General features: G+C 39.3%; 1 protein-coding gene across 2 annotated transcripts in view; it reads right to left on the reverse strand.

The window, feature by feature from the left end:
- The window catches only part of LOC127974389 (nectin-2), a 66,635-nt gene that overhangs the window by 18,867 nt on the left and 20,695 nt on the right, over positions 1-27,073 (reverse strand). Inside the window, exons 2-7 of one of the 2 annotated variants that reach the window (XM_052577600.1) lie at positions 24,448-24,557; positions 24,038-24,290; positions 22,134-22,430; positions 21,702-21,819; positions 20,015-20,163; positions 11,505-15,194 (exon numbers count right to left, since the gene is read on the reverse strand). In XM_052577600.1, coding sequence (XP_052433560.1) covers positions 14,653-15,194; positions 20,015-20,163; positions 21,702-21,819; positions 22,134-22,430; positions 24,038-24,290; positions 24,448-24,557 — 1,469 coding nt within the window. In that variant the 3' untranslated portion in view covers positions 11,505-14,652. Of the gene's footprint in view, positions 1-11,504; positions 15,195-20,014; positions 20,164-21,701; positions 21,820-22,133; positions 22,431-24,037; positions 24,291-24,447; positions 24,558-27,073 lie in introns of those variants that run through there. The other variant, XM_052577601.1, reaches the window with a different exon arrangement.

A 27,073-nucleotide genomic window follows, 5' to 3' on the forward strand; every position in this document is an offset into this window, starting at 1 on the left:
ATATTCAGGTTTGACATCACAGGAATACATTTCATTTTTAAAATATTATAAAATAGAAATTTCACAGTATTACTGTTTTAACTAATAAAATAAATGCAGCCTTGTTGAGCATAAGAAACTTCTCAAAATAATAAAAAAAATCGTATATACACACACACGTTTGTTTTTGTGAAAAGTGGGGACATCCCATAGGCGTAATGGTTTTTATACTGTACAAACTGTATATTCTATCGTCCTACACCAACCCTACACCTGTGCATTTTTACTTTCTCAAAAAACTCATTCTGTATGGCGTTTTGAAAAATGGGGACATGGGTTATGTCATTATAAGTTTCCCTCTCCTTGTAATACCTCTGTCATACCCATGTCATTATACAGAGTTGTGTCCTGATATGTCAAAAAAAAAAAAGTGCAATACAGTACATGAGGGCCCATAGTAACATATTACATTAGAACAGTTTTGTTTCCTGGTGGACTGATAATACTGTAGCTACATTGTTGTCAGGCAGTCTGACTGGACAGTCACTGAACGTGAGGCTGACACTACATGTACCTTACCCATCAATGAGTGCACAATCGTACCCGCCATCACACAAGCACACATTAGAGCACGGCAGTTTGGCTTTGTGATCACGCAGGGTTACGGCATGTCACAGCTCCACAAAAGCAGCAGGAGCGTGTGTGTAGAGCGGTCTAACGCTGCCCTTTCCAGCTGCAGAAATGAGACGAGGACAGGGGCATCTGAAAGAGAGCAAGAGCCAAAAGGCTAGGCAATGAAGGACAAGAGAGGAGAGAAGGAGAGCGAGAGAGGAAAAAGAGGGGGGGAGTGTCATCTCTCTGCCTCCTGGCCTTCCCAGATGCTTTCCCCTTCACATTTCATCTGCCTTCGCCCCACCACAGACCCCTCGTTCTCTCCGTCTCGGTGTCTCACTCTATCTCCCCATGTTTCCCTCCTATTTTTCTCTGTGACTCTGTGACAGGTCAAGTGTTACTGAATTTCCCCTCCAGCTCAACCTGCCTAATACAAGACATGACTATTTAAAGGGGTAGTTCACCTAAATAGGAATATTGTGTCATCATCTACTCATCCTCATGTTGTTCCAACATGTTCCATGTTTTTTTAAATATCCACAAAAGATTTGGAATGACATGAGGGTGAGTAAATGAAGACAGAATTGTACTTTTTGAAGAAACTGCCCAATTAATTGTGCTTCTTTTCTCTTCATTGGAGCTTGGCAGGCTGTGGTTTCCCTTCATTTTTATCATCACAGGTTAGAAAAATGAATGTTGTAAAAGTTTAGAACGTCATTAGGATAATTAATTGATGCCTATCCCTTTGATTGTAATTATTTTCTTTTTGGAGCTTAGTAGGCTGCGGTCTTTGTCAATTTTAATTGCAGGTAAAAAAAGAAAATATCAAATGTTTGGAATGACATGAGGGTGAATATATGAAAACAGAATTTTCATTTTTGAGTCGACTATCGCTTTAATTATTATATATTTTTTTTTAGATTTTATTTTCAGGGCTTGGTACTCCAAAGTTTCTATTCATTTTCATTGCAGTTTGGTAAAAAAGAAAGTTGTCAAAGTTTGGACACACATGAGGGTGAATAAATGATGAGATAATTTACATTTGGAGTGAACTATCCCATTAAATGTGCTTGTTTTTGTCCATTTTGGAGCTTAGCAGGCTGTGGTCGCAGTTTAGAAAATGAAAGTTGAAAAAGTTTAGAATGACATTAAGGTGAACAAATGATGAACAAATTGTATTTTTGGGTGAACTATGCCTTTTAATGTGCTTCTTTGTCCTTTTGGGAGCTTATAGGCCATGGTCTTTTATCCATTTTTATTGCAGTTCGAAAAAAGAAAGTTGCAAAATCTTAGAATAACATGAGGGTGAATAAATGATAACAGAATTTAAATTCTTTTAATAGCTTTGTCGTTGCCAGGGCTTGGTAGTCAATAATTTCCATAGATTTTAAAAAACACAAGTTGCACAAGTTTGGAACAAACAAAAGGGTGAATAAATGATGATAGAATCTACATTTTTGGGTGAACTCTCTCTCTAACACATTCACAGAGCACATAAAAACTCCCAATCACACAGATCATGCAGTGTGGCTCATCATTACCAGCCTATCACATTTTTGTAATCAGCCATCAGTGCTTCATTTGATGTGTGGTCCATATACACACACAGCACGAGGGCTGTGGAATTGACTCTGCGGGGAAGCAGATCGGCTGAAGTGTCGTCCAGTACAATCATATCCATGAATATGGCTCATGCAGTTGATTGTGTGTGTGAGCGTTGAAGGGTGACAAGATGTTTCTGAGTACTGTGCTGTGGAATAGATTTCATTGCCGACCCATTATGGTGTGGTGGAAACAAGCTGTAAATAACTGCTGATGAAGTGTAGACGGTTTAAAGTAAACAACCTGCATTTTAAACACCATCTTTGGGATTCTCTGAAGGTGGCATGAATGTTTGAACCTGATGGACCGGTTTAATTCAAATGTTTTAAATAACCAAAGACGACTTTTAATGAATGTGACCTTTTGAGGATAATGTAAGCTTACCACAGCACTGTGATTTAATGCAAATGCAAATTATTTGATGAACGAAAATCACTGATTCGGTCTTGTAAGTACAGAGTCGTTCTAGAAGGTAATTAATCCGCTTATTTAATATTGACATCTGGATTCTCAGTCGATCGCAACTTATTAACCTATTTATGTTCCTAAGACACAATATAATAATAAATTCTGCTCTGATCAAAATAGCCATTCATTTCATGCACTAAACGGATCCAGGAATAGAAGATATGAACAATGCACAGGCTGATGAGAAAAGAGATCATTTAGGTATCAGTGTAGTTCAAGGCACTCATCTTCAAATCTTATATATTTATGAATATCATATTTGTATCCATTTTTATCTTCAAGCTACTTTTTTCCATACAGTCGCTTTTTGCCATCTGCTTTGCTATCACAGAATATGTTACATTTTAAATTTATATATAAGAAATAGAAAACTGTTTATATTTAAAAATTATAATAATTTTTATTTTATATTTTTCTCTTTATGGAAAAGAGTGTGAATCTTTGGCGTTCCACATGAAAAATAACAGCATGTGGGTTTGTAATGGACATGACGGTGTGTAAATAATGAATTTTGATTTCTGGGAGAACTATTCCTTTTAACATGAACAGTACAAGTGCAATGACAAAAGAAATAGTGTTGTGATGCCCAGTCCTCGTCGTGTCTGGATGCTAGAGCGGGCAGTGAAGTGTTCAGTGCAGTGGAGGGTCTTGATGCGATATCGAGCAGTGGAGTGTATGTCTGGACTAGTTGTTTAGTGTGGAGGATAACGGTGGATGCTGTGGAATGGTTGGACGGAGTGTTTGAGTCAGTCACGCAGAAGTGAGCAGCACTGAAGCTGCAGAAATGACCAAGACAAGGGAAGAGGGAAGAGAACGCGCGCTCTGCTGGGTTGTCAGATGGATTATTTCAAAGCATCCCACACTCATTCATCCACATCACTTCATCACTATACACAACCTCTCCAAAATGAAAGAAAGAGAGGGATGGGTGAGAAATGGGAGGAGCTGTAGACAGACAGTGATATAAGAACAGTTAAGGAACAGGATAAGAATACGAGGAGAGGAAACAAGGTAAATCCTTAAAACGATAGTTCACCCAAAAATGAAAATTTTTACTCTACTCATCCTTATATTGTTCCTTAATTTCCTCTGTGGACCAGAATGGAGACATTTCAACTTTTAAGCAACATTTTAAGCTTCAAAAATGCCACAGAAGGACTATAAAAAGTATCATGAAATCATTCTTCTAAATTAATCAGAGTCATAAAAACACTGGGATGCATTTCCCAAAAGCACTGCAAGATTTGTAGTTAGCCGTCCAATGCTTCAGTGTTTCCCGAAACCATAATTTCACCAAACGTTTGCAAACAGCAAAGTTCGGAAATACAGCATAGCTTAAAGCTCAGCTTCTTTCTCAAAATAAGCAAGCTACTGTAGTAAAATCTATATCTTTCTTTCCCCATACTGTATATACATATTTAATTCTACATCATTTATTTTGTCATGAGAATTAAAGTGCTGTTTTTGAAGAGTACATGTGTGAATGTGCTTTAGAAACCTAAAGGAAAAGTGGAGTATGATGTAAGAGGTGATCCGCGATTTAATCAAACATGTAAATAAAGTAAAACAATGGAGAACAAAAATAGCAGTGTATTCCTCAGATGCCATGTAATTTGAACTCAAACCAACAAATCAGCAGAAGTTATTACTCCACAATCTATGCTATATTATTAACTGTTCCATATTGTTCAACCAACGTGGTCTGAACAGTGAGTTTGGGACCAAGTTACTACAGTTTCAGGAAACAGTCATGACTAGCTAGTTGATTTCTCCAACAAAGCATTGTACCCTGGTAGTAAAGCAGTGAGCTATGTTTTTGAAACACTATCCAGAATAATGAATAGGACTGATTCAGTTCAAAGACTCCTTCGAAAGACTATTACATAGCTCACTGTCATAACACATTTACAGTGCCTTTTTTGAAGCATAAAAGCTTCTGTCCTTATTAACTCTAATTGCATTGGAAAGAGTGACCAGCATAGTCTTGATTTATTTCTTCTTCTTTTTGTATTCTATGAAAGAAGGTTTGGAACAACATGAGGGTGAGTAAATGATTAATCATTCCTTTAATCTTTCTTGTAGATATCCAATATAATGCAGTTTCAGTGTGTGGAATAGTGCATGAGAGGGGTGCTTTGTGAATCATTATACAAGAGTGGCAATGTGTGCTTGCTTTTTGGAAGAGGGAAAAGTGTGTGTGTCCGTTTAGAATGCACTGAACACAAACAGTCGTCCTCCTTTCATCTTACACTCTGTTTTTGCAGGTGGGCCATCTCTCAGGGGAGGGGACAGAATGAGTGAGAGACTACAAGACAATTTCCAAGTCTTCTACACATCAAAAAGCAAAGAATACACAATTTTTGCTATATAAACCCTCCAGCCTGTCCAGTTTGTGTCTTGCAATCATTCTAGCTGCAGAGGTCCACTCTTGTAACACCTTTGAGATATCTTCCTCATACTGGCTTCTTTTTTCCCTGTGACAACCCCAGTGTCAGCAGAAGTCCAGGACTACAGTTGTTTGAGAATGATCGTGTTTATGAGAGGAATGTCACCATAATGCTGTAATTGCCAGTGGGGATTTCTGGAAGCTCTGACTTTCTGAGTTTAGGGTGTGTCGATTTAAGAATAGTGGCGGAAGCAAACTGGTATTGGTCTTGTTGTCTATGCTTATGATGACTAGATTTATTTTGCAGTTTTGTACTGTTCAAGAAGATTAGAGTCTAGATTAGACAACTGAAGGAGAGTAGGTTAAGATGTTTCATGTGCAATATTTATCACATGATTGTTCTGAAAGGCCAGTATATAAAGCTTGTTTTGATAGATAAAAAATGTGAAAAATGCTAAGCAATTTTTTTTATACTAAAAATTGATTTGTTTTGCATTCGGCAGCATGCCAACATAACCACAATAAAACGCCAAAAATAAATAAAAAATCTTCAGAAAAAAAGAAAAAGAAAATAATAATTAATTTGTTATGCTTGTCAAAGTGAAGTATTTACATATGGTTCCAAAAGTTTGGGTCAGTAAAAATTGGTAAAGATTTTATCTTATGTGCACCGAGAATGTTCATTAAAGTTCAGTAAAAATAGTTATATATTATTAAAATTTAAAATAACTATGTTCATTTTAAATATATTTTAAAATGTAATTTATTCCTGTGATGGCAAAGCTACATTTTCAGCATCATCATCAGTCTTCAGTGTCACATGATCCTTCAGAAATCGTTCTAATATGCTGATTTAAAGAAATATTTCTTATTATCTCAGCTGAAAAACAGCTGTGCTGTTTAATGTTTTTGTGGAAACCAGTATGCAATCTAGTTAACTGAATTTATGTCAAATTAATCCAAGTCTAAAAATATACATAATGTATACTGTACTAGTGAATTTCAATTGCATAAAATTGTTTCCAAGATTTATTAAATGAAGCATTTCTCCCAAAATGGTAGCTGTGAGGTACACTTTGTCAGATGCATTGAGGGTAAGCTGTGCATGTGTGTGTGTATAATTTGCTTAAAGCATTAATTACACACTTAATTTGCATCCTTTCTGCTTCATTTTGTTTCACTAGCACTACAAAACCTTCCAGTTTTTGTCAGAAGTGAATAAGACCGAAACATGAAATTGGCCACTGCATCCACTCATTTCAGAGCTTGAATGCTCATCTCATCAAAACCCAGACTTATAAGTGGGAACTTGAAGGAGTATACCTGACAGAAAGAGAAACGAAGAGAGCGAGACAGAGAGCCAAGAGCAGATAATGGTTACAGAGTCAACACAAAGTACTGGTGTTACTATGGCTACCTGTCAGATCCAGTCTATATCATCATCCCTGCTGATTGATTATGTGTTCTGTCCCCTCTTAACACACGCGCCAACAGCCAATCATTTCACTTAAAGGGCAGTGTGTGTAAAAGGTCACTGGACGTTCTACCGGTGGTAACAACCCCATCACGGAAGAGCGGCAAACCGACCGTGAATTACTATCCAGTACCAACTGATCAATCATCCATAATCAAACCAATTGATAAGGTCAGGCAGGCCACCAGAAGAACCCCCATTGGGCCTAATCTATCTATTCATCTGTTATCTGTGTGTAATGTTGTAGCCTCCGGGTGCCCACGGGAGACGAGGGATACCAGACGATCCTCACAGTCTGACAGCTCAGGGCAACCCGGGTCAATCCAATCTCCCACCGAGCGCGGGTGCGTGCGCACACATGTCCAATTCACGGAAACACTACAGATGACGGAAGTGTCAGGGCTTCAGGGCCAAATCACACCAGCGCATCCTCACTTTTCACTCGTCCCTTCATTCCGCTCGCTTTTTCATCTTTCCTAAACGTCCCTCTCCATGACAGGGAATAAAAATAGAGCCTTCGGACCAGACTCGTCGCTCGCTATTAACCGCACATTCATGTATAAGGAATGTGATGGGCGTTAAATAGAGGTTTGTGTGTGTGTGTGTATTTTTTTTTGTGAATGATATCATGAACCCTGGACCACCACAGCATCACTGCTCCAAATTGACACTGTGTTTCCCTATCCTGACATCATTTCCCACTTTAACATCTGTCTCGTAGCACTGTGAACTCCTAAACCTCAAGGGGCTGAGATATGACACAGTTTTATTTAAAGGGGTCATGTGATGTAATTTCAGTTTTTTCTTTCTCTTTGGAGTGTTATAAGCTCTTGGTGCATACAGAAGATCTGTAAAGTTGAAAGACTAAAGTCTCAAATCCAAAGAGATATTCTTTATAAAAGTCAAGACTGGTCCACGCCCCCCTAAAACGGCTCGTTTCAACACTTCCTCCAGATGTCTACGTCACGATGTGGAAATATTTGCATAACGCCGCCCAAATGTTCACGCAAAGAATGAAGGCATAACTTTTAATCTCGCTGTTGCCGCTGCCGCCATTTTTGTGGAGACGCTGTGTGTTTCGCTGTTAAAATGAAACTACTTTGTTTGGTTTGGTCTTCTAAAAGAGGGCGATATCCAGCCTAGAGCTGATCTGTGCTGGTTGCTGAGGAAATACATCAACTTCATGCTGTGGATCGTCGGATCAGCTTTCACCGTGGATGAAGTGGAGTCCAGCCGTTGGTTATCACATGTGGTTGCCAAAAGCCCGCCAGCCGTGCCGTTCTTTATTCCGCAGTGTGACGCTGTGTGATGCATTTTATGGAGGACTGTTTCCTGAACCTGCAGTTCTGCATAGCCTACAATGGGTCTGTGCTCAAAGGCTGTTTCTATAAAGTGTGGCAGTTCCGACTTTGTACGTTTATATATTTAAAGAATTTGCCACTGATGATTCAAACACGAATTTTGAGCAGTGCAGAGTAGTGCTTGTTGTTTGTCTTTTCTCCGATCACAAATGCAGACATGGTTTTATGAGATTAGCTTCTCAGTAATCCAGAATCTTTGCTTTACTAATACTATTTAGTTGTTTATTTATTTTATTTATTTATTAATCTGGATTTCCCCAAAAATACTGAGCAATGCATCTGTTTTAAACATTGATAATAATAATAAATGTTTATTGAGCAGTAAATCAGCATATTAGACTGAAGACTGGAGTGATGATTCTGAAAATTCAGCTTTGCGATTAAAGGAATAAACTACATTTTAATACGCATTCAAATAAAATCATATTAAATGAAAAATAATATTACCGTTTTTACTGTATAACACCTTTAAACGGTGTCATACATTGAATAAAATAGAGATACTATTTAAAATAAGATTCTAATGTTATTTATTGCACTTATGGATTAAAACATTTTTTTTGACATTGTAGCAGAGACAGATATACAGATGATGGCTTTACAGGATATACTGACTATCCTGTGCTGGGAACGGCAGCAGACAGGGAAAAATTCAAACCAATATCATGCTTTCAAGAGCTCTGCAAAAGGAAAATGGTCAATGGTAAAACCTCTACTATACTATACTAACATGCAGTATTACAGTTTTTTTTGTAGAAATGCACTATTATTAGTAATTAGGGTTGGAATGATACATGTATTCATACAGAACCGTCATGGTACGGACATCTCGGATCGGTGCATGAGGAATTACAAAAGATTCACCCCCAATTTAGAAGGGGTAGCAAGCAGGGTGGCCTTCAGGACAGATTTGGGAACCACTGCTTGTGGTTTGTGAACTCAACTGTTTGTGAAATTGAGCTTTGTGCTTATGTGTCCTACCTCTCTCATTCGGCACAAATCCAAATATTCCATAATATTTCCATATTTGTAATGTAACGTAACTGAATGCTAAACTATTATTTATTCTGCAAATTATAGGCTTTGTACTTGAGTTCCAGCTGTGACACAGAGGCAGGCACGCTGATGTTTGGTTCACTGTGTTTTCTTTTTAGATAAAGTACCAACTGTGCTGTCAAGTTAGCAATGCTGAAACTGATGTGTGCGATCACTTCAACTGTTTCCTTATACCCGCAGAATCAACTTTAAACACTTATTGACCTACTAATAATGCATCACTGTTTAAAGGTCTGCCTTTATTTGTTTAAACTCACAATGAAAACAAAACATTGTGCTTTTGTAAAATAAAGAAAACCAATAGGACATCGCATTCTGCCATTTGACATATTTGCTACTTATATTTTCCCCCCCTTGTTTATCTGTAAACTAAAATTATATTTTAATAATTTATTCCTTGTTTATATGTACTACAGATTATATATATTTAACATAATATTTATTATTTTCACATCTAGGTGGATTTTATTTTATTTTATATGTACTACTGTCTGTTATAAATATAAGAAAAGTACGGAGCCCCACACATGGCATACAAGAATAGCTAAAACAGTGTGCACAATTTACCATTTTGTTCCCTCGATTTATACATTGTCAGCACAATTTACTAATTCATTTCCTCCATTTGCTAAATAGTGTACATGATTTATAAATCGAGAGAGCAAATTAGTAAATTGTGCAAACGATTTAGCAAATCAAGGGAAAGAAATAGTATTCATGTGCACGTTTTAGTACATCGATGGAACAAATCAGTAAATCGTGATCACGTTTTAGTACATCGAGGGAACAAATTAGTAAATTGTGCACATGATTTTTTCTTCCATGACATGTGCGGGCTCAGTAGAAAAGAAATCGAGATCAAACCATGACCCAAGGTATGTAGTGAACTGTGACATCTGCACTCCACCCTTAGTAGTAATTTTTACTAAATTTACTTGAAGCTATAGCAGTATTCAGCTGGTCATGTGATCTCAGCATGGCATCTCCATTAAGTGACTTGCTCCATATAAAATAAATCAGCTTTAATTAAGGTACTGATATGACTGATATGAGTCTCTTCTCACATAATTTTAAACATTTTTCTGAAAGTGAAGGTGAATTGACTAAATAACGCTGTAAATCTTCCTAATATACGGATTTGGAATGACGAGAGAGTAAATGACCAAATTTTCATTTTTATGTGCACTATGCCTTGAAGTCTGAATTGTTTTCATTGTGGGAAAAAAAAAATGACCAAGTGCACCTTGAAGTTCACATCTGTGTTAGGCCATGATTGTGTCTCAGGACAAGTGGAACACACCATTACACAGTAACATAAGGCTATTATCATGATACATTCAGCTAGTGTTGTGGGAAGAGAGAGCGAGAGAGAAAAACTAAGAGAGGAAGGAGGCAGCTGGTCCTCACTCCAGGTTGCAACTCAGAGCAATTAGAGCAGGCAGATGGCTAAATGGCCGAGAAAAAAAACCCTCCAACTCCAAACGACAGTGACAAGTGTGCCAGGAGCACCGAGATTCTGACCCCATCAGCTGAAAGAGAAAGAGCGGGAATGGGAGGAAAAGGACAGAATCTAGGGCACAGCTACTTCTGGAGGAAAACGTCTGTTGTTACTTTAACAGGCACATTTCCATCAGCGTCACACACACACACAGCACTGAGAGGAATTCTGCCTGCTGAATACCTTTATTATGACAGTGACACCAACTCTTTCGGTTTCACTCCCCACTCCTTTGCAAACTGTGCGCTTGGTTAAATTTTAACCTGTTGGGATATGAGATCTGTTGCCTTTGTGTCAACAAAGAGGCTTTATTGAGAGCAGAGTTCGTGTAGGGCTGAACTATGCTGAGGCTGTCAACTTTATAACCTGAAGGAGAGAAACTTGAGTATGAACATTCCTGTGCTTTTTATATTGCGTGTGGTTTATTTCTGACTTGCATAAAAACAAGTTTGTTTGTTTTGTTGCATAGTTGCAGCGGTACATCTGAAAGTGTGGACAAACAATAATCTAAAATGAGAAAAAAGAATGACAAAAAACACTGAACAAATGTTTCATAAGGCGTTTTTGATTTCACCATCAATAAAGATTAAATTAATTATGAGCACAATTATCATGATTAATTATAATAAACTACTGAATAAAATATGACTTAATATGATTTTTTTTAAAGAAGAAAACTCAATTGTCAGTAATGTTAACAACAAAGCATTCACAACCTTCTATTGGTTTAATTTTACTCTCTCATCAACAAAATACTATGGTGGACTATCATAAATCATCTGGCTAAATGAATCTGGATAAAACGAAAACGTCAAGACTATGCCATAACCAGAATAGAAAATAAAAAATAGAACTTTATGAGGACGCTTTATGTGTCGCTCTCTTGCACAACCCATTTAGCTCCATTTCAGCCGGAGGTATTATCCGTGACAGGTGACTTATCAACACACACACACACACACACACACACCTGAACATTCACAACCTAGCCTGAAAAACACTGCAGGGAAACCAAACTAGAGATTTGATCGAGCCCCAGAGCATTCAGCACAAACCAAGAACACCAAATGTTTTTAAGACTTTAATAAGCAACCAAATAAAAAAAGACAATATTACAAAGACTGTGAAAACATTCAGGCAACCAAAATAAAACCTAAAAGCAACGCAAGGAGGTAAAGCATTTAGTAGCATAGATGTGTTGTTTTCTGTGTCCATGAGAGTTTGAGAGCACCGCTCAACAGTTTACAGCACAAACACATTACAGGCATCAATAAATCACTCTGAATAAAAACAATTAAAGCACAGATCGTTTAAAAAAACAAACGAAAATCAACTGATATAAAATGCATTAACATTTTACAATATAGTTCAATATGCTAACATTAACGCATTAAGAAACAAAAACATTTTTAAAGCATTTATTAATTTAGGTTAATGTTAATTTCTGCATTTATGAATGTATTTTTAACATTTTAAGTCGAATGAATTAACATTACCCAATGTATTACGAACAATCAGTAGCCAAGATTTATAAATTAACAGATTCATAAATGCTGTAAACCTAATGCATTAAAAATGCTAACAAATTGAACCTCATTATAAAGCATTATTAACTCAAAAAAAAAAAAAAGTTGTATCCATGCTCACAACAGTGAAGTACGATACACAAGGATGTGGCATCACTGTTTAGCATTATGAATATCATGTTTATATATTTCTAGTATATACACAGGAGGGATGGTTTGTGACAGTGACATTAAGGCTTTTAAATGTGCGTATGTATGTGTTTACCAGGACTGTGGACCAGACAACAAGATACGACGGCATCGAGGAGACCGCAACATCCCATATTCACAACTCCACTACTTAAACCATCTCCCAAAGCAGAGGATACTTCCTTAATATTCTCAAGGCATCCGTTACTTCATTACAGAATTCCTGGAGGAGACGTTGAGCTAGAAGGTCAGTGCGTTCTCCTCTAATGAGGAGATAAAGCGTTCTGCCTCTCAGAGCACGAGTGACGAATTCACTTCCTCTACTCACACATTCACTGATCGCAGTCTGACCTTTCAATCAGGATGTAAACTAGGCCGCGTCGAAGCCATGGCCTATTCGGTGCCAGACGGATCGGAGCGGCCCGTGTCCGACTGACCACCCTTTCAGAGGTGAGAAAAACATCTTTCAGTAGCATTGATCCAGACCTGGCACTAATAGGGTCACTGAATCAAGACGGAAGCCCTGGGAAAACAACTATACGGTACCCACTATGCCCTCAGAACAGACAGGGACACTTATAGACTCAAGGGCAGTTGGTTTGACGGATGATTTAGAGGGAGAAAGAATACGTGTGTGTGTGTGTGTGAGGTCCAGTTTAAATCACACTGTGTTTGTGTGTGAGACCCTGAGAGACTAGAGGAATAACTCACTGCCCTCGAGTCAGACACCACTTAACATGCTGACTCACTCTCACACACACACACACACACTCTAAATACACCCCATAGAAAGCTTCCCCATGTGAATGTGTTTTGATTCTAGATCACAGATGTAAATATATGTAATATGTGCTCTCATATATATAGTACTGTACGCACTGAGCCGTGGTTGACATGCGCAACATTCGACCTGGATATTCACCTCGCTCCGTCTCCATATTTACAACATTTAGAAGTATAGATTTTTTCATTTTTAAGAAAAATAAAATGTGTACATACAGTAGTTTACAATCACCTCACATCGAACAATACGCACAATCTTTCACTCAGCTTCTTCATTTTATTTCCCATTAGACAAGGCAGTATATCTCACCGGCTGAGAGGAACGATAATAAAACAAGGAAATAACAGTATGCGATGCAAACTGTGGTGTATATTTAGCTGTGTGGCCATGGTAACCCTGGACTTGGGTTATGGTTAGAAATATAGATTTGTTGATGACTCATTAGCAATAGTTAATGCATTAGGTATCATCATCTACTGACTTTTAACAATATATCCACAGCATTTATTAATGTCGGTTAATAATGCCAATTTTGACATTTTTAAATAAATCAACATAAGTGAGTGAATTATGTACAAACATTAATATTGAATGATATTATATTTATAAATTAACATGAACTTAAGATTAATAAATGCTGTAAAAAGTATTGTTGGTTCATGATAACTAAAACCAGTATTAACAAACTGAACAATATTGTAAAGTGTTACATTTGTGGCACACAATCCCTTTAAGATTAACTGTAACATGTTACATTTAGTCGAATTCTTCCTTTCTGTCAGGGTTTAAAGTTCACTGTGAAGAAGGATGTAACCCTGACTTGCTGTTTTTATTGCTACACCGCTCAGCTACACTTTTTTACAACTGAATGCATAAGGAAATTGTACAAGGAAAACTATAAAAAGCGCTGTCTTGAACTCATCTTTTCTTGACTAAATGGATTGTGGGTGAGAACAAACAAACCATTTATTAATGTTTGATTTGATTTGATTAGCCCCGAAGAACCAAATGATTCACTGGCGAGTCATGTCACAGGATTGAGATACTGATTGCCATATAATGAGTGAACTGTGCACGTCATCTCGAGACGGATGAGCGCGTGAGGATGAAATTACAGTTATTAATATTAGACATGACTGAGTGTATATCAGATCAAAAGCACTGGGCAGATTTGACTCTTCAAAATCTACACAATATGCAAGGACGGCTTCCATAGAGATGTAGGGTGTACTCTACCCAAACTCAAGTGAGTGAATCAAGATTGAAACCGGTTTAAGTGTGAAACCATGACCAATAGAAAATAAGAACAAGTTAAAACTATAACACAACAGCACAGTGGATTTACATATATAACTTCATGTGTGTGCATGTCATATATATATATATATGTATCACTCGGTGTCAACATCTGCAGTTTTGCGTTACTCAGAATGTGTCACCATGACAACAAGAGCAATAATTAGAAATGGAAGCCTGACAGTTCTGTATTTAGTGTGTCCATTTACTTCATCTGATCCTTCAATGTTTTAATCTGTGCTATACCCAGCATATTCATTCATCCATTCATTAACTCAATCCATCCATTAATCCTTCTCTCATGGTATTTGATGCCATAATTTGTTTTTACAATAAAATGAATATTCGTTAAGAGGAAGAATTTCAATCCTTCCGGAAGATGCCAACGAACACCCTCCTAGAACCTCTTTCTGCTTTTCTTTTACACATAGACTGCAGTCCGAGAAATCACAGAGCCGTCCCTCTGGGACTCCATGTCATCATCTAGGTCAACTTCATGTGGGCGGAGCTGTAGGATGGGTCCGCCCCCACCGAAATGATCATATCGCTCATCTTCTTCTTCCAATTCATCGAATTTCTTCCTTTCTACCTCGTCCATCTCTCTACTAAGCAGGATATCCTCCGCTGTGTGAGTGTGTGTGGTCTCGAGCAAAGCCACGCCCCCCAGGTGCATGCCCTGATTGGGAGTTTTCTCGTTAAGCCCCACCTCTCCTCTGTAAATGGGCGTGTTGTTGTTTCCGTTGTTTCCAGCGCCATTTTTGCCCGATTTGGCAGATCCAAAGAGGCGGGTGAAGGAGTCGTAGGGAGCACCGGCTGGCTTACCGGTGCCACGGTAACCATGCTGTTGGCGCCGATTATGGAATACCAGGAAGTAGATGAGGACACCTAACAGTATGACGGCCAGAATACACGCGAAGATCACGCCTGCAATCACCCCCGTGTTTGAGGGGGGAGGTGGTTGTTCTAGAGGCAGAAAGGTTAAAAAAAAAAAGAGAGAAAAGGAGAAGAACAGAATTTAACAGAATTAGATTCATGGAAAGGAAATGGAAGTCAAATGTTAAAAGAACCAATGAATTAGTGGCTTATAGTCCATGTGAATTACATTTGAAGCCTATATTTTAGCAGACAACTATTCATTACTCCATGTTTTAAACAGATTCCTGTCCAATAACATAAAAAAAAAGGTTCATGATAATGATACAAGTCTTTCGATATTTCCTATGATGGCCGACATTTTTTATTTATTTATGTGACTAAGTTGATAAAAAAATTAACTGAACCAGAAAATCTTATCCTTTGTTAGAAAATGTGTAAACATATTTTACAAATGAATAATTCTTACAACCCTTTTCCTCTCATGTTGTGAACAAGACTTGCATGCCAAACTGAACAAATGCCATGCCCGTCTAATTCAGTCAGTCAGATTTACACTGTGTGCCTTAGTTCATTCAGGCCTTTCAAATGATGACTCATTGAATGTATGTGAATGAATGAATGAGAAGTAAAACAAGAACAATCTGTTTACTTAAAAGATTCATAAAAAAAAAAAAAAAACCCCACTAAATCATTCACGCGATAGGGGTTTCTCTAAGTGATTTCATGGGATCTTTCATGGGACAAATGTGTGTGTATATGTTTAATCACACAAATGCATGTGGGATGGTGACATTTCTGTGCAATTCCTTAAGGGGGACTGCTTTCCATAAGGCCAGTTTGCAGCATTCACACTTACAACTGCACAACAAAGAAGGAAACACAGCACCAGCATGCAGCCTCACATAAAACAGAAAAGAGAAGAAGATGGACAAAGAGACGGATGGCTGGCTGATGGATGGATAGACAGATGGATGAGAGGAAGGAAGGCGTAAGAGAGGAGTCTGGGATTGACAGGGAAAGACAGCAGACAGACGCATCGGCCTTGAAGCCACAAACACACAGCAGCGCACAGCTTCTTCCTCGGTTGCCGGCGAATGTGTGTACGAGATGAAATGAGTGTACGAAGATGTGACTAGCACTGCTGAAAGAGAGCAGTGCATTGTTAACACCCAAAATAAACAACATCATCATCATCATCTCGAACTCTTACATTTTTTATTGATTGCCATCGGTTTTTCTTGTGGATCTTGGACAGAAACACCTAACGGCAGAAACAACAGGAACACAATCATGTCTGACTGCGTCAGTCGCCGTGTTCCCATTAGCCACCCACTGTGGCGGACTCTCTCCCACACACACACCTCTGCCTCCCACTGTTTCAGTCAGAGTGAGCGTGTTGTTCTGATCTTCGAGTCAATCTCTCACTGCCTGCCCGAGTCCTCTGAATTATACATGACAGTCTGATCATATAGCGGCCACACACACACCCACGGATCTACATGGCTTCATTAGCGGAAGATTTCACACTCACAAAAAGCCACAGAGGAGTGCTTGCCCATGCCGAAGTCCTGTCACAATGCCAGGGTGTTGGCACATGAGTGTGCTCTGAGCAGCTTTCAGCACAATGTTATGTGGTTTCTAGGGTGTTCAGAGTGGTTTCTAAAGAAGACAAAGATCAAGAAGTAGCAAATTTCTCATAAGAAATAAAAAAATACAAATAAATTAATAAATATTACCTACTGCTTTACTAAACTGTAATCCACAGAGGAACACTGGAATATTTTATGAAAAAGTTTGGTCCATTAAGAAAGAGGAAGCCTAAAATCAGCAATAAGAAAATTTTCAAATTCATTGAATTTTCTAATTCATCCATGCATGTTTTTTTTATTAGTTTGACCTTGTAATTTTACCATCAAGTGTGTCATGTGACATAATACTCTTGTGAATGGCAGCAGAGACTGACTAGAAAAGAATAATTATTTTAGTTTTCATTGCACACAAAAAGTATTCTCATAGCTTCATAAAATTAATGTTGAACCACTGATGTCACATGGACTATTTTAATGTCCTTACTACATCTCTGGATCTTGAACATGTCAGTTGCATTGCTGTCTATGTAGGGTCAGAAAGCTCTCAGATTTCATCAAAAATGTCTTCATTTGTCTTCCAAAGATGAACAAAATGTCTTAAAGGTCTGGACGACATGAGGGTGAGTAATAAATGAATGTGAACTCGTGAACATCACTAATTATATTGTATTACCACTAATGTGGTCTCTTTATCTTTCTCTAAGCACTAGCAGTATATTAATAAACGTACATATTAGTGCTCTGAAAGACTCTAAGTGAACGGCTGAGTGGATGAATGAAGCTCATTGATCTTTCCTAGACAGACGAGAGGGGAAAAATCTCTCTGAATGCCTCATATTCTCTTTTCATTTCTTTGTCACACCATTGGACGAGGGAGAGCAGGATTTTTTTTTTCCATGACAGCTGGATGGAGAACATGACAGAATCTCCAGAGTTGAAAATGAATGATGGAGGAGAAAAAAAAAAGAAAGAGAAGTGGGGGTTGAATCTAGGTTAGCGTGAGAGCAACATGAGGCACAGTGTTGAGAAATGATTTTGGATTTGTAGTTGGATTCCCAGCTCTGGCTCTAGTGGTGGAGCTACAAAACATGCTCCAAGGTATCTCTGTACTGCTCTCGTGCTTTCAGGAGGAACACCGAGACAAGATCTGTGCGGGCCGACCTTAGTCACCATGGAGATGGCTGCCTGGGGTGAAGACAGCCACGCGACTGAGAAGGTAGTGGCCATTTCATGGCTGTCAAAATGGCTCCACTTAAGCAGAACCACTTCACGGCTAAGCAACACTTCCCGCGGCGCTCAATGGAAGATATCTCCTCTTGCACCTGACTCCTACACTACACGCCGCAAACACCAACTGAACACAACAAATTTTGTCCACACACGCACGGCACAGGCTGGCTTTGCATTACGGGCTTGATTAGCATTTCCCTTCCGCTCTTCCTTTGACAGGAGGATAAGAGGCCGGGAGCTGAAACAGCAGTGACTGACTTATCCTCGCCGAGAGCCTCTTTTGTGAGGAGATGGTTGGAGAAGGAGGGTGGGTAGCAGGATTGGAAGGCACAGAAGTGGTTCAGGCGTACAAAACAAAAGAGTTTGAAGCGAAGAGGATGAAAGTAATGCGAGCGGAAGAGAGGAGGAGAGTGAAAGGATGCACGTGCGATGGAAGAGCCGTAGGTTCCCAAGGGGGTAGAAATGCCGCTCCACCCTCCTCTCTTGGTTCAGTCTCTTTCTGCTGGTCCTTTTCTCTTGCTTTCACTGCGTGAGAATATGGGAGGAACCAAAAGAGGAGGGAAGGCAAGATGTTGTCAGTTTAGTGTTTGGTGGGGGAATGCATTTTCTCCAAATGAGCTAAGATCTGCCTTCAAACCACACTGATCTGCAAGGACACATATGCAAGAGAGAGAGGGGATACGAAGGGGAATGGAGGAAGGTAGAAAGCTTTTAAATCCCAAGTTGTTAGAGAAAAGCACCTTTCCTCCACATTACCTAAGAGCTATTAGTCTTGCTCAGCACTAAAGCAGCTCAGTCCCTCCGCAGTCAACCATGTGGATATTTTATTCCATCAGCCTGTCACAGGACATCAGAACGGACCAGAAAATGCTAGGAGAGGACAATTTTGCATCCCATGATGGCCATCAAACGTACGGTGGTGCTAACTTTAGCCATGAAACTCTGGGACGGGCAGGAGGAGTTAACCAGGGGTCACAAATCCAACCCATACCCATCTGAACATCAGTGATAATACGGTCAAAAGAAATGGAAAAATCTTAATGCATTTAAAAGAGAATGCCTAAAATATATTGACTTTGTCAATAAAGACCAGATGGACCAAATGGATGGAGTAAAATATGAAGGAAAAAAATTTACTTGTTTCAATAGAAATGTAAAATACAATTGATTTATATAATCCATATGCTGGGTAAAGACCTGTTTTTTTTTAAGAGATTTATTTTTTAAGAGATTTATTTTTCAAATTAATGCTGTTCCTTTAAACAGTCTATTCATCAAAGGATCATAATATATAATGATTTAAAGAAAATAATAAATAGCAAAACTGTTCTCAACATTGATAATAATAAAAAGAAATGTTACTTGATCAGCACATTTGCATATTAAATTGATTTCTGAAGAAACATGTAACACTGAAGACTGGAGTAATGTCTGCTGAAAATTCAGTTGTGCCATTACAGAAATAAATTACATTTGAAATGAATTCTACTTAACAATATTACAAAATTTAACTGATTGTGGCTTTGGTGAAAATGAAAGCATGACAAAAAAATAAAAAACGTACGGACCCAAAGTGTGAGAATAAGCAACATAAAAATCGCCTTTATAGCATGCTGCAAGTGAAGCAATATCCAACTAATTTTTGACATTCTTGTGAAAACAAACACTGCTCAACACCACCCAAATACAGCTGCACTCAACTAAACACTGCACATCTGAAATCACAAACAAACACAAACTCCTCTCTTAAGAAAACATCCTTCAGAATTTTATAGGAAATGTGTTGCATGTTTTACCAGATCAAGAAAGTCTCAGACTAAAGTAAAATACGCCACCAGAGAGTCAGGAACAGTTGAAGGCTGAGGGATGACAGAGCATGCGGGGTGATCTTGAGAACAAATAGAATGACGAACAAAACGCATACAGACAAGAAAAGCCCCAACAAACTGCCTTATGTCTGAACTGTAAACCTTTGGATGTCTAAAATTAGGTCTCATTTTTCCAGCTGCTGCCCCTGTCACCACCTCACACTCAACACAGTGGAAATGTGTGGGAACCTGTAATCAAATACTATATAGACCGACTCACCCCTCACGAAGACGGCGACCTGATCTCTGCCGGATCCCAAACTGTTTCTGACCTCACAGATGAAGGTGGTGTTGATGGTGTCATCCACTTTCTGCACAGCGAGACGGTTTTCCTGCACCTGCACCGTTTCAGGCATCAGACCAGACAAACTGAGGGACAAAAACCAGACAACATTAGCACAACATTTATGACAGAAACTACTCTTAAAAGATTTATTGACTACTAGCATTAAGTCTGGTCCACTTTGTAGCTTATTCTGGCCGAGAACCGCACACTTAAGCCCCTTTCACACTGCACGTCGGACCCGGCATATTGCCGGAACATTGCCGTGTCGCCTTCTGTGTGAAAGCAACCACGTCCCGGGATTGACTCCGGCATTGAACCCGGGTAGGGGACCTAGTAACATTGCCGGGTTCGACCCGGGATGAGCGCTGTGTGAACAAAAGCCAGATCTAATGCAGTGTCGAAGTGATGACACACGTTATCGTGCGACTCTTTTACCGGCTGTTTTGAAGGAAGATCAACGTTCGCAACGAAAAATATATGTGTAAACTTTAATGAAGCAGAGATCGGTTTGTTCCTCGCTTTCCGTGCTGACGCCGAGATCGTTCGCTTACTTCAGTGAAAATATAACGTGCCTAACGTTTTCGACTCGTACATTACACGTCACGCCCTGATGTCACTTGTCGTTACGGGATCTTTACTGGTTGTGTGTGAAAGCACGCACATATACCGTGTCATCACTGGCAGTGTTAAAGTGCAGAATCTAGCGACCCGGGAACAATTGCCGGAACACTTTACCTGTGTATTTGCCGGAATCGCAGTGTGAAAGGGGCTTTAGAAGAAGCCTCACATTTTATGTTTTTACATGCCGTTTAGAGGAGGGTCCTTACTCCCAGAACTTGTGTCAAAGCCAGCCAATCAGAATAGAGAGCATCAGATCGAGAACTTGCTTTACATTTTTGTGTGCGATTTGCATCAGAGGCTTCATCAAAGGACAATCTGTGGTTATTTTGTCATTATCTTAAGCAGAGTCCAGTGCACACTATGATTTTCACAGTATTTTAAAATTGCTGTTTGTCTGACTATACGATATGACCCCAGTGAGATTTTTGAGTAAATGCCAAGGCACACTGTGGCGACATCAATGATACACAGCCTAGCCAAGACTTTGGTCATTCCTTTGACTTTCAGAAGTTCAGCATTCAAACTCCATGCTAAATTTCAAGACACCGCCAAAACCTCCATCATTCATTTTCCTATCCTGCTCCTGGAGGGCCAGTGTCCTGTGTTTAACTTCGATCTGCCCCAACACATTTGCCTGAAAGCTTCTAGCAATCCTGAAAACTTAGATTAGCGGGTTCAGGTGTGTTTAATTAGGATTGGAGCTAAATTTGGCTGGAAGGCAGCCCTCCAGAAGCAGCATTGGACAGCGCTGAACACACCTGAACCAGACAGGAACACTAGAAATTGCCGGCAGCTGTTTTGGAGCCAAACTATGCAGGAAAGGGGGCCTCCAGGAACAGGACTGGAAAACCCCGCACGAAGCAATCAAAGACTGAACATTGTGCCCAATGAAGTCATTAACGAGCTTTAAAATATGATCAAATGTGGCCTTCAAATCTACAGTGTAAACCTGGCTAATGGGAAAGACAAATCAGATCTGAAAGTAAAAAGAAATGCTCACGTTTTCCAGGTGAAGGTGGTCGGGGCAGGGTTTCCATCTGCCTGACAGATCAAAAATGCATTTGTCCGACCCTTGTACCAGTTATCATCATAACCTTTGATCTGCACCTGGGGAGGATCTGACAAAGAAAAAGACAGAGTAAAAAGGTGGATCGAACAACTTGCCTTTATTAAATGAGTTTAGCTCTGAGCCACTGAAGTCTTGGACAAATTGAACATTGATCAGCGGCCTCTATAATGACCTCATTGACCCTGTTTCTGGTCCAAGCAGCTCTGTAAAGCTTTAGGGTAATTTGCTTGATGGCCGTTACTAATGTCTGGCATATTGTGTAGACACATTACTGGACCAATAGAGACATGACTCACTAAAGCAATTCTCGGCTATAGCAACAGGAATTTATATCAGTAGTTTCTGGTGTGGTTGAAATCTTACATTCAACATTAAGTTTCATCGGGAAGATCTCGGGCTGGGACATGGTGCGGTGTGACACCACGCAGCTGATGTCTTTGCCATTATCCGACGGTTGCGGAGCCAGCATGTAGGAGCTCTGGACGCTGACCGTATTGTTCGGATTATTTGTTGTTCTCGGCGTCGTCACGTTTCCGTTAAGTGCTGTGGACCAAGAAATGGTCGCTGCTGGACGGCCATTGGATGATTCACAGCTTGCCACGATGACTGGGGTTTTGCCGGCAGTAACTTTGACAGTTGTAGCGGTGTTCATTGGTTTAGCTGTGGAAAAGAGAGAGAGTCTGACCTTTATTTGATGCTATAATGTGAGAGAGGGTAAGGGAAGATGAGAGGAGGAGGGGAGGAAGTAGAGACGGGAAGATCACAGCTCGACTTGTCCTGCCACACGCTAGCACAGCGCTCACATTGTACTCATGTTTCGCTCTGAGAAAGACATCAAAGAGAGGGAAAGGAGAAAAGCAGGGGAGACGGGGAACGACAGGGAAGCGACGGCCTCTCAGCATGATAAGCAGGCAGATCAATAGCAGGGAGCGAAAGGAGGGAGGGGGCAAGTGAGCGAGAGCCTTGCCAAGGTTACTGCCACATTTCACACACATTAACAGCAGCACAATTGAACTGACAATACCATTTATAAATTCCCTTTAAGCCCCGCAAACGGACACAGACGTGAGTGTGAGTCTAAGTACACACACATTCTTTAAAACGACCAAGGCTGCAACGGACAAATATTTTCAGAATTGATCCAAGCATTCACTTGACGTTTCAGTCCTCTACAACCCCCCCCAAAAAAAAAAAAAAATTGTCAATTATATTGTCCCAGTAATTTATCTAAAATAAAGTTTTATGTCGATTAGTACTGCAAGTAATCAGACATAAAAATGTCTAATTCTCCTTCTGATTTTGTTGATTTATTCACCATTTTTAGATTAGTTGGATTCGAAACTAGCTATTTTCCTTTCTTATTTTCCTGTAGTTTATTAGGAAAATGTACATATTTCTATTAATCATGTAAAAAAAAAAGAAAATTCGCACTGATTTAAAATTTTCAAGATGGCTATTTTTTTTTTTTTTTTTTTTTACATCTTTCCAAAAACTGGATTTAAAAAACAATTCTCCTTTGATTTTAAATGGAAAACAGTTCTGTTAATTTTTTTTTTTTTACGTTTTTCTAAACTAATCAAATTTTTTTAAGTTAAACTTCCTCCTTATTTTACTGTCTTGTTCTCCAACAAACAATTTACAAACGAATTAAAATTCACCTATTAAATAACTACATATACTTTGATGGATGCACACATAGCTCGATGCTAATGCTATACACATATATACATATACATTTTATTACTCCAGTTAACTGATAATTAAATCTGTTGATCATTTTCTTTATAATTTTTTATAATTTTATTGATAAGTTGCAGTTGTCGTTTCTTTTCCTCCTCCCCACACCAACCAAAGACTACAGAAATATAAAGACGGTTCACTCCTATACTTTTAAATGGGAGAAACTGCAACGTGCAATATGGTGGGATAGTCCCTCCTTCTAAATGAAAGAACCAATCGTTGATTGGTAAAGTCATTGTGTCACTCAGCGGCTGTTAGAAACCATAGTCATAAACGCGTTGGAACGACGCATGTGCATTGGCTGCTCTAGCCTGAAAAATACACTTTTTTTATCACTATTTGAGTGGTTCATTTCAGATTTTGTTGCTAAGTTGAAATTGAATTAAGTAATTTAATCGCGAGTTCGGCGAGCAGTTTTTGAGATTTCAGGATTCCCCCATTCATTTAAATAGGACTTGGCGTTGCAAGTATGGAGGCTAAGTGAACAGACTTTCCTTGAAAGGGACTATGCACAAACTCGTACTCACCCAGCATGACCAGAGAAGAGACGCCCTGTTCGTTGCCAGATGGGTAGGTGGCATATTCACAGATATATCGGCCCTCATCGGTCATCTTCACATCTTTGATCTGAATGGATGGGTTGTCCAAAGAGGGTGGAACTGATATAAAGCTGACACGTCCTACTAGAGGGGATGTTGTTGGGTAATTTACACCAAAGCCTGGATGGAAAACCGCAATGTTGGTTCGCTCCATGTCAGTCCGTTCAAAGATCCATGACACCTGCATGCCAAAGAAAACAAATCCAAAATCAATTCGGATGACCACCAACACTTTCAGAACATCAAATGCTTTTAAAAAGTTATTTCCATGACTCCAGCGAACAAGTTCTTTCTACAAAATCTTGTTCACTGCGTTGGCAAGAAAGTTGATTTCAGACCTGAGTGAGCTGGGTTTCGCCTGGGTTTGGAAACTGGCAACGCAGTGTCACTGTCTGACCAGGATATGACACGACTTCTGGCTCCACCTTCACGCGCTGAGCCAACGCTCCTGGAAAGAGAAAAAGAAAAGGCCATGAGAACAGAAAACAACCTTCACTTCTGTCCGGATAAATTCAGGTGACCCGGCTGAACCACCTCGCTGACCGCGCCAGAGAGAAATTCAGCAGCAGTCTAGGAGTTCAGGGATGGCAAAATAAGAAATGATAAATGAGGTTACAAAAAAACAGCAAGTAGGCCAATGTTTCTGATCTCAGCCGGGTTGTGAGAGTGTGTGAATGTGTGTGTGCAAGCGTGTGTGAAAGTATCTATATAAAAAAGAAACATTCAGCTCGCTCTCACCACGAAGCATTCATCATCCACCACCACCATCCTGACAGAACACATTCAACGAGTGCACGTGTGTGTGTGTGTGTGTGTGTGTGTGTGTGTGTGTGTGTGTGTGTGTGTGTGCACATCAGTGGGGATTTAAAGTGGTAAAGAAATGAAAACTGCACACAAAACACAGTTAAGTATCATGGGAGCACTGTATATGTCGGAGCCTTGGTGCTTATGAGGACCTGCTAGTTTGAATCCGACTCGCAACATTTTCTAATTCTATTCTCCCCCAATTATTTCCGGTCTTCTCCTACTATAGCTTTATGAAAGTTGCAAATCTAATGCATAAGGTGTCGCCACATTTACCGTTTTTAATGAATTTTTGCCGGCTCATTTCAGGAAGAATCTACGCAATCATAGGTGGCAATAGCCTCATGGTCAGTGTGCCGACATAACGCAACTATTTTCACGCCAACCCGAGTTTGATTACTGTCTGGAGGTCCTATGCCACTCCCACTCTACCTAATGCTTTCCTCTCAATTTTCGGCAGTCCATCTGAATAATAAAAAACCCATGAATAAAGCTTAAAAAATAATCTGATATGTAGACTTTAGATACTAATACAGTATGTATGCTCAGTGTACTCATATGCTCCCTTTGGGGTAAATGAAATACAAAGTCCCAATGTCACCTTTTTACCTGAGTGTACAGTATATGTAGGTATAAAACTAGTTTGACCAGTTTGTCTGCTAACCAGCTGAAAAGACTGAAACTCACGAATGAGAAAAACACAGCCTTATCAAAACTGTGACGTTTAGAGGGAAAGAAAAAAGGAAGAGGCGGCTTGAAAAAGTAAACAGGGTTTATGGGAACTCTGAATTGTTTCCTTATTAGTTTTATCAGGAACAGACAGTGGCGTTCAAAAGTCCTTATTGAAAATATGTGATCCAAGATTTCTCAGTCACAAAAACAATTTGTGATATTGATAATGTGACTCTTTGTCTTCTTTCACTAAAGCTCAATATGCTCTGGAGAACATGATCATCAGGCTTTTACACAAACTTACGCAGCTTTAAAATAAGTGTGGAAGTACAAACTAAATACTTAGACATTCTCTTTTCACCCAAATTGTGATGCTGAAAATACATTTATATTAATAAAACTATACAATTAATTAGAAAATGCAAGCATTTTTTCCAATCGTGGTCTTTTGGATCCCACTGTGTCTCTTTGTGTCTCTCGCAGGTGCTCAGTCTGAGCCGAGGGGGTGTGTGCGATTACTTCTGAGCCTGCGTTTAGCACCGCTGAGCCCTGTTATTGAAAATCTCTCCCTCTCCGTCTCTCTCTGGATGGAGAGTGAGGATAGGTCATTACACCGATGTGCAGAGCAAGTCAGCGGTCCATCAGAACACTAAACACATACACTTCTCACCTCAACATACAGCAGTGCGGAGTGGAAAGGAAAGGAGGGAAGGGGGCAGAAGATAGAGAGATTTAATAATAAACTGAAAGCAAAGGAGAGATACAAACCACCTCAGTCAGTGTAGATTGCATTTTTCTCACAAATGAAAAAGGTTGTAAAGAGATAGACGTACAGTTCCTTGTATGTCATACAGTATTTATACTGCATAGTTGATCTTCAGGTCCTGATCTAGTTTTTTAAACTGGGTTTAGAGGAAAAGTTCAGAGATAACTGTAAAAACTAACAAATCTATATTTTTAAGTAAATGTCAAAAATAGTATATGTAGAGAAAAAAAAAATCAATGTAAAAAAATATGATGAAATAAATATGTACATGTAAAAGAAAAAAAAGAATAACAATATAAATATAGTAAAATAAAAAAGTAAGAAAGCCCCTGAGCTGAATGATCAACCACCCAATTAAACGAGTGCTTGTCTATACAGCGACTTCGTTTTCATTAATATAAAACTAAAAATGACAGCTCCATGGATCAAGGTCTAAAGCAGCATGTAAAACAGAATGAGAGACAGAGGCTGTGTGTCAAGAATGTTTCTCTTTGCTTGCCGCCTGCAGGTGACACACACACACACACACACAGAGAGGGTGTTTATGTAAATCACACAGCGCCATTCGGAGGCCTGTCACCCACCATCATGTCTCACACACACACACACACACACATGGAACACCGCTGTCTTAAATCTGGCCCCACTTCCGCTCCTCATCCTTCCATTCTGAAAAAAAAAAAAACGGTTCAGTCCAGTGCGGACGGTGACAGACGAGTGCC

The sequence above is a fragment of the Carassius gibelio genome, chromosome B16, assembly GCF_023724105.1.
Source record: "Carassius gibelio isolate Cgi1373 ecotype wild population from Czech Republic chromosome B16, carGib1.2-hapl.c, whole genome shotgun sequence".
In the NCBI taxonomy this organism is placed as follows: domain Eukaryota; kingdom Metazoa; phylum Chordata; class Actinopteri; order Cypriniformes; family Cyprinidae; genus Carassius; species Carassius gibelio.